Below are 15507 nucleotides of genomic sequence, written 5' to 3' on the forward strand. Positions count from 1 at the left end.
AATGTAGGTCTGGATCCTGTGATTACTGTTGGGAATAATGCTTACTGCCATGCAGCGTCCCACTGACAGCCACAGAACTCTTACAGCACTCGGTAGATTGCAGGATCAGGCCCATAAAGTTTATGCTAATGCATACTCATAAACTCTCCTTCACACAAGTGCAAAATGCCCATGGTTCTAATGGAATACCCACATGTCTGAAGATGTGGGCTTGTCAACTTTCCCAAGCTAACCAGAGCTCAGCCACGGCCTCACCAACTAGCAGTGGTGTCAGTGGGGCTTTTCCCATTGGCTTCAGTGGTAGTTAGATTTACTCCCCAAATGCATAGGAACCTCCAAAGACAATCCAATGTACTGCAGTACTGTTGGTGGTTCAGTAGGTGGCACTCTTTGCTTTAGTTAATGTCAGGGCTGTACTGTGCTACTGAAGGGATTGTGGTTTGTGGATGAGCTGTAAAACAAAAGCCTTGACTACATGTGAGCATTAAAGATGTCGTGCCACTAAATTAGAGGTATTAACCCTGGTGCTGTGCCCAGATTCTAATTTGGATAATTACATTCTGCCAGCTAAATGTGTCAATTGGAGATAGTATTTTTCCCTTCTTGTCCTAGATTATAGTGTCGTTCTTTGTGCTTTCAAACAGCTGCCATGTTCCACTACAGCAGTGGTTGCATTTTAGTTATTAAGCCAAGGCAATAGTTTTATATGAGCAAAGAGTGCAGAATTTGGACTTGGGTGTCCTTTGAGTTGAAAAGTGCCATATGCATGCAAGCAGTCATTTCTAGAATATCCAAACATACATTGTGGGTCAGACTCCCCCCGGCATATCCTTAGTGACTTCAGCAGAGTGAGACCAGGGATGAAGTTGGTTCCATAACAGCTATTTATTTGTCATAAAAACTCTATTTTAGTCACTATGTTCTCTATTAAAATGAAATGCTGTTTATCAAACAGGTTGAATATAATCATGGTTAGATTTACAATATGTGCAGCCATCATCCACAGGCAGTTGGTATGCAAAAATGCCTGGAAACAAATGCTTTTTTTACCCAGGATTTCCCAGATGACAACATTAAATTTTAAAATGGGACGACTGAATGGATAATCGTAGGGAATGAGGACTCTCATGGGGATGTAGTTGTGTTATTGAACACTACGGTGTGATATGGGACGCATTCTGATCTGTATGGCCCCAATCCTGCAATTGGATCCCTGTCAGCAGAGTCCTGTTGAAGTCAGTGGGCCTCCCACAGGCTCAAGGGTCTGCCCAGGCAGATCAGATTACAGGGTAGGGACCTTTGTATACAGGTAATTTCCAGAAATACTAATGGGAGTTATCTGAAGTCTGGGAAAATGTACCATTAAATACTCTCTTTGTACTGTAAAATAAGCTAAGCTTGGTTTCACAAGAATGGTGTAGCTAAAAATGAAAGTTGTTTTTCTTTCTTACTTCAGCATTCAATATTCTATTAAATTTTGGAATTGCTATTACATATCCTACCTTGATATCTCTTGGAATTGTACTCAGCGTACCTGTCAATGCAAGTAAGAATTTTTAACTTCCCTTTTTATTTTACTATATGTACAAAGCCTATTAATGTTTAAACATTCAAGAGAACTAAAAACTAAGAGCTTATCAGAGGTGAATATAATGATGTTTTGTATCCACACATAGATAGAGCAGAGAACAAACTGGCTAAAACAATATATATTTTCCTGCATTACATATTGTAATATTGTTCTTTAAACTACAGACCTTCCAAAGAAGATAGGATACTGCAAAATAAACTTGATTTGAAGTCAGTCATCCTTGTGATTTGATGAAAACTAATAGCTGAAGAAATGTACAACTAATTGAGTTCTTCACCAATTCAAAGGAATGTGTCTAATGCTAAACATACTTAGACCAATCATATTACATTTCAAAATGAAATTCTGAGAAATCATGCTGGGAGGTGTATAATAGTAACAGGGGTGCTGGAACAATTTTTATAGTGGGGGTGCTGAGAACCATTGAACCAAACTGTAAACTCTGGATATAATGGAAACACATCAAGTCAGGGGGTGCTGCAGTATCCCCCATACCCCTAGCTTCAGCACCTATGAACAGTAATAGTTCAGTCTTGGGCAAGTAAAATATCATTGGTGTTTAACATCCTCAACCATTATGGTAAAGATTAGGCTAGTAGATTCTGGCATGGACTGGTAAATTTTTATCACAATTTTATAAGTCTTCAACCTATAGCCCCTCTCAGGCAAGACTCTCCTGAGAGATAAGGGATTAGCAAGAGCAGCCACAGAAACTGGTGCCTGGCCTGGGAGTTTAAGGGGAGAGCTGGTCAGAAAATGGTATTTGCTGTGAAAAATGTCTAAAGAAATGAAAAATTTTCTGAGTCTTCAACAAAATAGTTTACCAAAACTCAAAAATATTTTTGGCGGCTGAAAAAAATATTCGCAAAAAGAAAAGGAGTACTTGTGGCACCTTAGAGACTAACCAATTTATCTGAGCATAAGCTGTAGCTCACGAAAGCTCATGCTCAAATAAATTGGTTAGTCTCTAAGGTGCCACAAGTACTCCTTTTCTTTTTGCGAATACAGACTAACACGGCTGTTACTCTGAAACCTAAAAAAATATTGAAATTTTTGAATGAAGAAAAAGTTCTGTGCAAATGTTTGCTTTGGGTGTGGGGGGAGTTTAAAGAGGAGAATTTCATCCACTCTATTTGTGGGGTTTTAAACCTCCCTTCCATTAGGCAGAGTGGCACCAGCACGTAATGGGAGAAGAATTGTCCAAACTGGGTATCCTCTGTCGGCCTCTGCCTCCTTTCTTCTGCAGGAGAATGTATCTGCCAGCAGGTTTCCCCTCCACTGCTAGAGTTACAAAAGGAAACAGGAAAAACTAAACACTTGCAGCTCCCACGCCTGTCCAAAGGAAAGGGAGACTATTCCAGCAGCTTCTCTGATTCAGAATCTAAGAGAAACAGAATGTGCCTGTCCATTGCCTCTCCCCTCTTGGCTCTTCATAGTGGGAAGGGTGGTTGGGAGCACCAGAGTTGTCCTCCAGCTCCGCACTCTGAGCATGCACACGCTCTCTGTCTCGCACATACACTTGTTTAGCTGGCCCTGGGCCTTTGGGGGACATAGGCTCCTTTTGGATACATTTATTCTCTTCCCCATGTCTCAGCACACAAGGTGACGCGGAATCACATCTTTGCTTGACATCGGCACTCATGAGGCCTTATAGTCACCAAACATGGTTAGCTCCCCTCTCCTATTATCTATTTTAACCACAGGTTCTGTATAGCTTGAGGCAGCTAAGGCCCAAAGCTCCTCTCCCCAACGCACAGCTGTGCAGGGGAGAAGAGGAGAAGATGTGAGCTGCTAATGCAGTGACTGCTCATTACTGCCCTGCAGTCTCCTGCACAGCAGAACTGCCCCAGGTCCTCTGCAAGAGCACTTTCTGCAGATACTCAGGAAGGGGGAAACAATGCATATCAACCACCACTCTGCAGCAAGATTGGGAATGAAATACCTATGGGAGGATTTGGCATTTAAAACTCACAAGTAAAAGTAACTTTTAAAGGAAATAAAATTTGAGGACAAAAACTTTCTAGTGGAGCCTTCAGAAGGTAAGATGTGGTTCTCTCCAGTGAAAAAACAATATACTCCAACATTATAGTATTGTAATTACAAGTGCTCTTTACTACAATGTGTTGTGCTGCAAACTTCATTTCATAATAAGTCAATGGGATATAGCAGTTAGCAGAGGGCCTTGCAAGTTAAGAGCCTTGGGTTCGACTCCCAATTCAGCCACTGACTGACTGTGTGTCCTAGGGCAAGTCACTTGATCTGTGGGGTCCACAGCTTTCTCATTTCTCTAATGGAGCAATTGCTTACCTGTCTTTATATGCCACTTTGAGATTGTCTGCTCCAAGGTGCTATGTACATGTGAAATATTGTTACATGTTCAGAGCAGATCTTTGTGTGCCAGGGTTGCTAAATCTTGTCATACCAGGGCTGCACATTCACACACTAGCAGCTGGTCCAGTGCAGCGCATCCCTAGCATCTTTTGTGCTTCCTCCTGTGGTGCTTCCCAAAAGGCAATGCAGGAATCAGTACAAAGGATTGTGGGTCACAGCCAGGCTCTGAGGAGGATGGTCGCAAGAGGCCTAACAAATCTGCCTCAGTGGAGGAAATACAGGGAATAGGATCAGGTTCATACCTCCCCTCCCCTGAACTCCAGACACCTGCTAGTGACCATCTTGAGAGTCACAACCCAGAAGTAAAAAAACACTATTTGGATAGCTTTACTTGGAACTAATGAACATACTGTTTGTGCAATGTCCTTTGCCATTTAATCCAAGTGTGAGGCTATTTACACTTAAACAATAAAAGTAAAAGCCTAACCTCCTTGCTATAATGAATAATCCAGATAAAAGACCCTCCAGAGCTCAGCACATTTTGAGCTTCTTAGGATACATCTGTTCCTCAAGGATCGGTTTTGGGACCAATCTTATTTAATCTTTTTATTACTGACCTCGGCACAAAACGTGGGAGTATGCTAATAAAGTTTGTAGATGATACAAAGCTGGGAGGTATTGCCAATTTAGAGAAGGACAGGGATATCCTACAGGAGGATCTGGATGACCTTGTAAACTGGAGTAATGGTAATAGGATGAAATTTAATAGTGAGAAGTGTAAGGTCATGCATTTTGGGATTAATAACAAGAATTTTAGTTATAAGCTGGGGAAGCATCAATTAGAAGTAACGGAGGAGGAGAAAGACCTTGGAGTATTAGTTGATCATAGGATGACTATGAGCCGCCAATGTGATATGGCCGTGAAAAAAGCTAATGCGGTCTTGGGATGCATCAGGAGAGGTATTTCCAGTAGGGATAAGGAGGTTTTAGTACCATTATACAAGGCACTGGTGAGACCTCACCTGGAATACTGTGTGCAGTTCTGGTCTCCCGTGTTTAAGAAGGATGAATTCAAACTGGAACAGGTACAGAGAAGAGCTACTAGGATGATCCGAGGAATGGAAAACTTGTCTTATGAAAGGAGACTCAAGGAGCTTGGCTTCTTTAGCCTAACTAAAAGAAGGCTATGGGGAGATATGATTGCTCTCTATAAATATATCAGAGGGATAAATACCGGAGAGGGAGAGGAATTATTTAAGCTCAGTACCAATGTGGACACAAGAACAAATGGATATAAACTGGCCACCAGGAAATTTAGACTAGAAATTAGACGAAGGTTTCTAACCATCAGAGGAGTGAAGTTTTGGAACAGCCTTCCAAGGGAAGCAGTGGGGGCAAAAGATCTATCTAGCTTTAAGATTAAACTCGATAAGTTTATGGAGGAGATGGTATGATGGGATAACATGCTTTTGGCAATTAAATATTCATGGTAACTAGACTCAGTGGCCTGTGATCATAGAATCATAGAATATCAGGGCTGGAAGGGACCTCAGGAGGCCATCTAGTCCAACCCCCTGCTCAAAAGCAGGACCAATCCCCAATTAAATCATCCCAGCCAAGGCTTTGTCAAGCCTGACCTTAAAAAAAAAAGATTCCACCACCTCCCTAGGCAACGCATTCCAGTGTTTCACCACCCTCCTAGTGAAAAAGTTTTTCCTAATATCCAACCTAAACCTCCCCCACTGCAACTTGAGATCATTACTCCTTGTCCTGTCCTCTTCTACCACTGAGAATAGTCTAGAACCATCCTCTCTGGAACCACCTCTCCGGTAGTTGAAAGCAGCTATCAAATCCCCCCTCATTATTCTCTTCTGCAGACTAAACAATCCCAGTTCCCTCAGCCTCTCCTCATAAGTCATGTGTTCCAGACCCCTAATCATTTTTGTTGCCCTTTGCTGGACTCTTTCCAATTTATCCACATCCTTCTTGTAGTGTGGGCCCAAAACTGGACACAGTACTCCAGATGAGGCCTCACCAATGTCAAATAGAGGGGGACGATCACGTCCCTCGATCTGCTCGCTATGCCCCTACTTATACATCCCAAAATGCCATTGGCCTTCTTGGCAACAAGGGCACACTGCTGACTCATATCCAGCTTCTCGTCCACTGTCACCCCTAGGTCCTTTTCCGCAGAACTGCTGCCTAGCCATTCGGTCCCTAGTCTGTAGCTGTGCATTGGGTTCTTCCATCCTAAGTGCAGGAACCTGCACTTATCCTCATTGAACCTCATCAGATTTGTTTTGGCCCAATCCTCCAATTTGTCTAGGTCCCTCTGTATCCTATCCCTGCCCTCCAGCGTATCTACCACTCCTCCCAGTTTAGTATCATCCGCAAATTTGCTGAGAGTGCAATCCACACCATCCTCCAGATCATTTATGAAGATATTGAACAAAACCGGCCCCAGGACCAACCCCTGGGGCACTCCACTTGACACAGGCTGCCAACTAGACATGGAGCCATTGATCACTACCCGTTGAGCCCGACAATCTAGCCAACTTTCTACCCACCTTATAGTGCATTCATCCAGCCCATACTTCTTTAACTTGCTGACAAGAATACTGTGGGAGACCGTGTCAAAAGCTTTGCTAAAGTCAAGAAACAATACATCCACTGCTTTCCCTTCATCCACAGAACCAGTAATCTCATCATAGAAGGCGAGTAGATTAGTCAGGCATGACCTTCCCTTGGTGAATCCATGCTGACTGTTCCTGATCACTTTCCTCTCATGTAAGTGCTTCAGGATTGATTCTTTGAGGACCTGCTCCATGATTTTTCTGGGGACTGAAGTGAGGCTGACTGGCCTGTAGTTCCCAGGATTCTCCTTCTTCCCTTTTTTAAAGATTGGCACTACATTAGCCTTTTTCCAGTCATCTGGGACTTCCCCCGTTCGCCACGAGTTTTCAAAGATAATGGCCAATGGCTCTGCAATCACAGCCGCCAGTTCCTTTTGCACTCTCGGATGCAACTCGTCCGGCCCCATGGACTTGTGCATGTCCAGCTTTTCTAAATAGTCCCTAACCACCTCTTTCTCCACAGAGGGCTGGCCATCTATTCCCCATGTTGTGATGCCCAGCACAGCAGTCTGGGAGCTGACCTTGTTAGTGAAGACAGAGGCAAAAAAAGCATTGAGTACATTAGCTTTTTCCACATCCTCTGTCACTAGGTTGCCTCCCTCATTCAGTAAGGGGCCCACACTTTCCTTGGCTTTCTTCTTGTTGCCAACATACCTTCTTGTTACTCTTAACATCTCTCGCTAGCTGCAGCTCCAGGTGCGATTTGGCCCTCCTGATTTCATTCCTACATGCCCGAGCAATATTTTTATACTCTTCCCTGGTCATATGTCCAACCTTCCACTTCTTGTAAGCTTCTTTTTTATGTTTAAGATCCACTAGGATTTCACCGTTAAGCCAAGCTGGTCGCCTGCCATATTTACTATTCTTTCGACACATCGGGATGGTTTGTCCCTGTAACCTCAAGAGGGATTCCTTGAAATACAGCCAGCTCTCCTGGACTCCTTTCCCCTTCATGTTAGTCCCCCAGGGGATCCTACCCATCCATTCCCTGAGGGAGTCGAAGTCTGCTTTCCTGAAGTCCAGGGTCCATATCCTGCTGCTTACCTTTCTTCCCTGTGTCAGGATCCTGAACTCAACCAACTCATGGTCACTGCCTCCCAGATTCCCATCCACTTTTGCTTCCCCTACTAATTCTTCCCGGTTTGTGAGCAGCAGGTCAAGAAAAGCTCCCCCCCTAGTTGGCTCCTTTAGCACTTGCACCAGGAAATTGTCCCCTACGCTTTCCAAAAACTTCCTGGATTGTCTATGCACCGCTGTATTGCTCTTCCAGCAGATATCAGGAAAATTAAAGTCACCCATGAGAACTAGGGCGTGCGATCTAGTAGCTTCTGCGAGCTGCCAGAAGAAAGCCTCATCCACCTCATCCCCCTGGTCCGGTGGTCTATAGCAACTCCCACCACTACATCACTCTTGTTGCTCACACTTTTAAACTTAAAAGTGATGGGATATTAGATGGGGTGGGATCTGAGTTATCCAGGAAAGAATTTTCTGTAGTATCTGGCTGATGAATCTTGCCCATATGCTCAGGGTTTAGCTGATCACCATATTTGGGGTCGGGAAGGAATTTGCCGCCAGGGCAGATTGGCAGAGGCCCTGGAGGTTTTTTGCCTTCCTCTGTAGCATGGGGCACTTGCTGGAGGATTCTCTGCTCCTTGAAGTCTTTAAACCACGATTTGAGGACTTCAATAGCACAGATATAGGTGAGAGATTTTTTGCAGGACTGGTGGGTGAAATTCTGTGGCCTGCGTTGTGCAGGAGGTCAGACTAGATGATTGTAATGTTCCCTTCTGACCTAAATATCTATGAATCTATGAATCTGCACTGGAAAAGGTGTGGTCTTAACTCAGGTTAAAATGACAGTGAAAGCAGGTCAGCTTTTCACGCAGGATAGCAGCTTGTGTTCCTCCCCAGGCTCCCCTATAGGTTGAACTCAAGCTGCTAACCCAAGTTCAAAGCTGAGTTGCCATGTCTTCACTGCTGTTTTAACCTGAGTTAAGACCATAGTGTATTTATTTGCTTATTTTTACTTTTACTCAGAAGAGCCAGGTTAGGGAGGTGAAAAAGAGGCACACCTGAGCTGTGCTGTCAGGAGTCATTGTAAAGCAAGGCTAGGCAGCAGGACTTGCTATACTTTTAAGTAGCTGCCTGTCAGTACTGGCTAGTATGCAGGGTGAGAGGTGCATTGTCAGACGTCATCCCTGTCCATATTTACAGCAAATTCTGGCTGCTCTCTGCCCTTGGTAATCTGGACTCACTGAATGTCCACGTTAAACTAACAGGGAGAGCTCCAGCCCCACAAGTCTGTCTCTGACATGCTTGTTCGCCAATGTTTCATGTCCAGAAGTCCACTAGTTCTAAGCGAGCAAGACCCCACCTATATTAAAAGCCTGCCCTGTGCTGCTTCTCTGCAAACAATGCACGGCAGTGTGTGTGTGTGTGTGAGAGAGAGAGAGAGAGATGCTGCCCCAACGCCGTGTCCCTTTTAATAATATCAGTTCAATGTTTCATACAGTTGTTGATCACTACACGAGTGAAATTGTCTTCAACAGTGTCCGTGTAATTGCCATTGTCATCATTGGCCTGGGCTTCCTCTTATTGCTTCTACCTGAGGAATGGGACGTCTGGTTAATGAAGCTCCTCACCCGCCTCAAAGTGCGGAAGAAGGAAGAGATCCCCGAGGGGAACGGAGACATTGTTTCAGGACTGCAGAGCAAAAGCAGGAGAACTCGCCCTTCCATGTCATCCTTCACTCATTAATGTTATTTTTATTGAAACTCTGTGATTAACATTGTATGTTATGATTCAAGGGTCTTTTCTTGCGAAGCACATATGTCCAGTATAGTGTACATACCTGTACAGTTTTGATATGATACAGTCTAAGGCATCAAGTTTTGGCATGTCCAATTTGCTTGCACTTTTTTCACATCAGACCTTTCACTTATAAGTACCACTTTAAAAAAAAATCAAAACAAGAACCTCTCTCCTCTTTTTCAGTGAATGTAATGTATAGTCAAATTATCTTTGCTTATATCATTTTAAAGATCAGTTTTCATGAGAAGCAGGGCAGATATTTTGAACATTAGAAACTGAATGACGCATCACACACTGTGATTTAAAATGAGCAGATGCTATGCTACATCATATGTTTATTTTCTACCAGAGCTATACTCATAACTTTAAAAGTTTTAAAAAAACCAAAAGCAAATCTTTTTGGGAAGATGGGACAGGAGCGAGAGGGAGATTAGGAAACTGCTCCGTGAAAATGAGTGCACTTTGTGCCAGGACAAGAGTGAGGTTAAAGTGCTAAAAGGCTTGCACTGAAGTAATACAGGAGAAGCAGTCAAGAGCCCAGCCTCCTTATACTGCTCATGACTCCACTCCACGTTTAAGATCATGCAAGAGACATACAGTGCCTTTTACAGAATCCTAGTCTTTAGCCGTGTAGAACGGGGTCACTCTGCAAGTAGCTTCTGTCATTTTACAATATAGGGGGCTCACAGTGCTCCTAAAACTCCCGTTGAAGTCAACAGGTGCCCACTACGAGAAACCAGACTTTATTGGGAATTTAGGGGGCTCAGAGACTGCAAGTTCATGCCCTGTGCACCTGATTCTCTTCTCACTTGCACAGATTTTACCCCCATGTGGAGTTACTCTTAATTTACACTGGTGTGAGTAAAAGGAAAACTTTACTTAAAATAAAATTAACAAGGAAGCTGACAGCCAGGTCTAGAGAAACACGGTCCGTGATGTATAGTATGAGCCCAACGAGGTGAATTGCCAGTAGCTTTTACTCTACAGTTGGGAGTTTTAAAAAGAAATGTAAGATATTTACATAAAATGTAATGTAACACCTTTTTATTAAACTTGTAAGCACCAGGATGTTTACTTATGCGATTTAGGTTCGCCATTAAATTTCTATCTGTGATAGATCACATGCTATGTAAAAAGGAAACAAAGTTATAGTTTACTATTTTTGAAGTTTACATTGTTGCATACAAAATTAAAATGTTATTTTCAACTGTTGCCATAAGCTGATGGTACCTGCTGTCACAGAGGCATACTTTGTGTCAGGCGAGTGTGGCGTTCACTTTGAAACTTTTTTAGCAAATGAATTTCAGAGTCCATTATCTGTTTGGCAGAACTAATTAATAAAAGGTTTAAAAAAATCCTAAATCAATGACTTCTATGTTTTTTCTTCCCGCCGTGCCCCTCCCCCAAACTTATAATAATTTAATTTGTTCTGTTTGAAATATTTTATCAAAACTGATGAAGAAGGAGGGAGATGAAATACAAAAATATGGCCCCAGTCCTGCAAAGGATTCTACAACCACAGCGTTTTACTCCCCCATGGAGAGCCCCACTGACTCGGGATAGAAAACTACATGCCTGCACCACCAAAGAGATTCATAAGTGTGGTCTCATACTGCCACCTGGAGTCCCATGGAAGTCAACAAGACTCCCTGTGGGTGTAAGGGGCCATTACTGACTGATCCCTTTGCAAGAGCAGGACCCATAACTATGGGCCCACTTTGGACAGGATACTGTATTTAGGCACCAGTCAGAAAAACAGAAGCCCAGCAGGAGGAACATAGGGTAAAAGTTGTCCATCCAAATCCTGACTTCCTTGAAACCACCAGGGACCGTGTTCTATAGGCCCTTTGTGATGAATATTTCTGATTCAGAGCTTAGTCCACATTATTATCTATGTACATACCCATATCTCTCGAGATCCTTAAATACCCACTGCTACAGAGATTTTTATGTGCTAAGACTAATCCGTGGTGGAGGAAGCCTGACTGGGCAAGTGGGTGGTGCCCCTGGGCGGTAGATGGAGCCCCCCCCCCTTAGGGGAGACTGGCTCTGCCTCTTCCCCACCCCTGCAGCCTGGGCCATGAGTCCCCCTCCCCAGCCCGGAGGAGTCCCGGGCCAGTCTAAGCCGTGCCATGCCTCCCCTCCCCAGACCCCAAGCCACAGCAGGGAAAAGCCCCTCAGCAAGCTGCCTTTGGCAGGGGCTACACAGCTCTTCCCACAACACCTGCCTGGGACCTTTCCCTCACCGATGAGCAGCTCAGCACCTTCTTCCTCTGACAACCGTTTGTGTCTACCTTCCCCCTTCCACACTTCAGACACTCCGCAAAGTCACACCATCACAAACTCACCCAAGGCCCCTTTGGCTTTAGAAGCACCTCTTGAGGGCCGCAGCTTCTCCGGCCTGTAGACCCTTCCTTTCACCACACAGTGCCCAGACATTCGAAACGCAGAAGTTTCCAGGATGGAATATGCTGCTTCTGGACATTGGTGCCCAGGAAGAATTCCCCTTACTCTTTTTTCTGATGGATTTACCTGATTGACTTTCCTTCACCAAGTGGAAACTACGGACCAGCTGCTGGCTCTTTTTGCAAAGGGACACAATCAGGCTAAGCTCCTTGGTGCGAGGCTGTGATTTGGATTCGAGCTGAGGTTGCTGCAGCCTCAGCTGCAGGCACAGAGGACTAACCACTATACGACCATGGCCAGCCACCAGGTGCCATGGCTGCTGAGCAGGAAATGCTCAGTTCTGCGCTCTCAGGGAAGCCACCTACTTCACCAATGGCCACAGGTATTAATCAAGTCTCTCCATTAGTGTCACAGTTAAAAGGTAACAAAAGGAAAAAAGACAGGAGACCAGCCTGCTGCCTGCCCGCTTTTCTCTCTTCCTCACCCTTTAACCGATTGTCCTCATGCCCTTGGCCAGAGTATTTCCCTTTGTGACTCCAAAACATGCCCCAACATGCAGGTCTTGAAGCTGGGCCCAGCACAGTGGCAGAAGGCGCTGTAGAGGCTTTGACCAGGGCAAGCAGGCAGGGGTGGCCTTGCAGGCTAATTGTCTCTCTGGAGGTGCAGGGTGTGAATGGAAGTTGCCATAGAAGCGGGTGAGGAATGTGCTGGCCAGGCCAGGCATTTCTTTCTTCCCATTCAAAAGGCACTGCCCTCCCACTCAGGTAATCAAACCCTGGTCTCCCACGTGATAGGTGGAGATACTCACCCCTGTACTAACATGGAGCAAGGCCAGGTTTGCACCGCATGCAACTCTTCGAGACCAGCTATGGCCAGCTTACGCCACACCCTGGGCCTCACCAGGCAACAACACCCCTTCCTCTCTTCTCCTTCCTGAAGGCTTTGGCTGCAGCAACAGCACAGGGAAAAGCCCTGTCCCTCCTCACATGCGGTTGCCTCTCACGCTCATCCATAGAAGCTTTTGATAGGCCCCATGCAGGTTCCAGGGCCACTGAGGAGGGGGTATTTGCCACTCACCTTCCTGGGTCCACCAGTAATCTTCCTGGAGTCCAGAGAGATTACTGATGACCCCCAAGAAGCTGAAAAGCACATGCTGCCCCAGAACCTGCATGGGACATAATAAAGCAAAAACTCACCCCCCTCCCACAAAAACCCTGCAACCGGGGGGGGTCTGGTGGCAGCAACAGTACCAGGGGAGGCAGGGCTGCTCTTGGTCTATTATACCCACAGCCCATGGTGTTGCCACAGTAAAACATTAACACACCTGATCTTTTCACCCTGTTTTTGGCGAGATGGGGAACACCCAGCTCGCCCAAAATACAGACCCTACAATCATTGCAGTCGTATTGGGGTAGCATTTACAAACCTACTCGTTCCTCTTTCAAATTAAAAATTCTTGCATCTCATGGTGTAGCAGGTTTTGCTGTTCTCACATAGCCGCCCCAGAGACTGTTGGGAACAATGCCAAATACCATGTACCAAAAAAAATCTGTTCTTGGTTACAAAAGCCCAAGAAATGGGATCTCCTCTTTAATTGCTGTGTTTTAGTGCACAGTGAGTCCAATATGTTCCACCAGGCATCCCACAGGATCAGAACCGTTTTAATGTCAGCTTCTTAATACATTTTACTAACAACCAATGTATGGGAAGGCCATTTAAATGCCAGTATAGGGCTTAAAACTAGGTAAAGATAGGAAGTTTGCACCTGGGACTACAGCATCAGTAAGACTGTGGTATGGTGAAATTTTAATAGTAAATACTCTAGGTTTAGAAAAGCCTTCCCAAGACTGACTAAAAGAAGGCAAAACACATGATTTATGCAGCGCAAAGTATAGCTGGTCCAAGTAGAGCCTGGGCAAAGCAGCTCACTGCCTTTGGGGAATTCCAAATTAGGACTAGCCAAATTGGTTGAAGGAAGCAATAAGACGCAACTTAAATTTCTTCATGAAATACACCACCCGAAGATGAGACCCTGATGAAGACCGGAACCTGGATGGGACTTGATGAAGTGGTCAACAAAGAGTGTGTGTGTTTTAAATTATATCTATGCCTTTCTGTAGAGCTGGGGGTTAAGGAGCGGGCTGAGAAGAAGCCAGGAAGGAATGGGAATAATTAGCTCCAGCCCAAAGGGATCAGTTGTAGAGCATATTGTACTGGGAAGAGCTCATGAGATGATCAGGCCGCCATGCCGAGGAGGACAGTGCGTGCTGTCTCAAAGAAGTGCACACAGAACTCGTAGCCCAGGGAGCGTGTGTTGGCAGGAAATGTAATGTTGGCTGTTAGTCATCTCTCTCTTTCTCTCACACACACACCCAGCTTTCTGTCTCCTATCTACTGCAGGGCTGACACAGGTACAATCCTCCCATGGTGGGAACTGGTGCTTTTAGTACCCTTTATACCACATTAACCCTTTTACAAGGCTATACAGGGGCTAGACCAGAGTGACAATCTCGCTCTGCAGTTAAGGATTTTAACTGCCTCACTTTTGACTTTAGAATCAGCTCTGAAAGTTTCTCTTATTTTTAATTAAAAGTTCTTCAGATCCAGCAAGTTGAGTCCTGTGAGGCCCCTGATCTACAGTGACCAGCTATAAGAAATGACAAAAAGGTTGTTATGTGAGAAGCAATTGAAAAGCTGGCTACAGAGGGGATGTCAGGCAGCAGAGCCTCCAAGCCCAGGCCTAGGGAACCGGGACCAGGAGAAACAACAACCTGGCCAAGAGCAAGTTGTTAAAGGGAAGCGCTGCTGCACTGAGGGACTGGGTGTCACTCTTGGCCCCAGATGCTGCAGTCTGCACTCCCCACCTCACCCAATGGCTTCTGAGGCTGGTTATGCCACATCCAGAATAGCTGTGCAGCCTCCTCCCAGCACTAGCTCTGCTCATCACACCAGCAGCCCCGAAGGGCCTCGCCCAGCCCAGCCCTATCTGCCTCCCCTTTCGGCTGCTCTCCTTTTTCAGGGGTGAGCTGGACTAGTTCCCCTCATCCTGCACTACGGCTTCCTCCACCCTTCAGGGACCGTGCCTGACCACTCTCAGACCCTGCTGCCAGGCATCACCCCTGCACCAGGTCCCTGGCTGTTTGTAGGCTGCTGCTCACACTGCCACTAGCCATTCCTGGTTACTATGGATCACTTAGTGCCCCCCCTCTCTTCATCAGTGCAGACTTGGCTCCTCCATCCTGGGGTGACCTGTGGCCCAATCTTTGCCCTCTAGGTCATCTGAAATGTGTGTGTGGAGGTCAGGGGGACCCAGTAATGAACAGCAGACTCATTAAATACATGAATACAGTACATGAAATAGCTCTATGGACAGACAGTACATAGCATCAGTGTCTTAGTCACTTATTTCCCCTGCTGCAAAACACTGTGCTGGGTTATTTCAGTGAAGTAGTGACAGTCGCCCTCCTCCCCCACAAGTCTTTTTTCTGGTCTGTTTTTTGTAGCATTGCATTGTGGCAGGCTCCTGCTTTTATCAGTATTTTTAGTCCTGGATCTCCACACTTGGTATTTTCATCGGCCCATGATTTGAAGCTATGCTCATTATTTCGAATGTTTCTTCTCTTCTGTCGAAGCTGGCTGTGTTTGTGTCAGCAGGGAGATGCTATGGGGAACAGCTGCAAAAAGACCCAGAGTCAGCCGAAATAGTCAATGGAAGAAGATAAGAAATTGAAAATT

The 15507-nt window shown here is 45.2% G+C and overlaps 1 protein-coding gene across 3 annotated transcripts in view; it reads left to right on the forward strand.

Annotated features, from left to right (window-relative positions):
* The window catches only part of SLC35F3 (solute carrier family 35 member F3), a 292700-nt gene extending 281996 nt beyond the window's left edge, over nucleotides 1-10704 (forward strand). For 2 of the 3 annotated variants that reach the window (XM_084624848.1, XM_084624849.1), the window contains 2 exons: nucleotides 1457-1546; nucleotides 9068-10704. In XM_084624848.1, coding sequence (XP_084480974.1) covers nucleotides 1457-1546; nucleotides 9068-9312 — 335 coding nt within the window. In that variant the 3' untranslated portion in view covers nucleotides 9313-10704. The remainder of the gene's footprint in view (nucleotides 1-1456; nucleotides 1547-9067) is intronic. The other variant, XM_084624850.1, reaches the window with a different exon arrangement.
* The last annotated feature ends 4803 nt before the right edge of the window (nucleotides 10705-15507 follow it).

The sequence above is a fragment of the Lepidochelys olivacea genome, assembly GCF_965140295.1.
Source record: "Lepidochelys olivacea isolate rLepOli2 genome assembly, chromosome: 3".
Classification (NCBI taxonomy): Eukaryota; Metazoa; Chordata; order Testudines; family Cheloniidae; genus Lepidochelys; species Lepidochelys olivacea.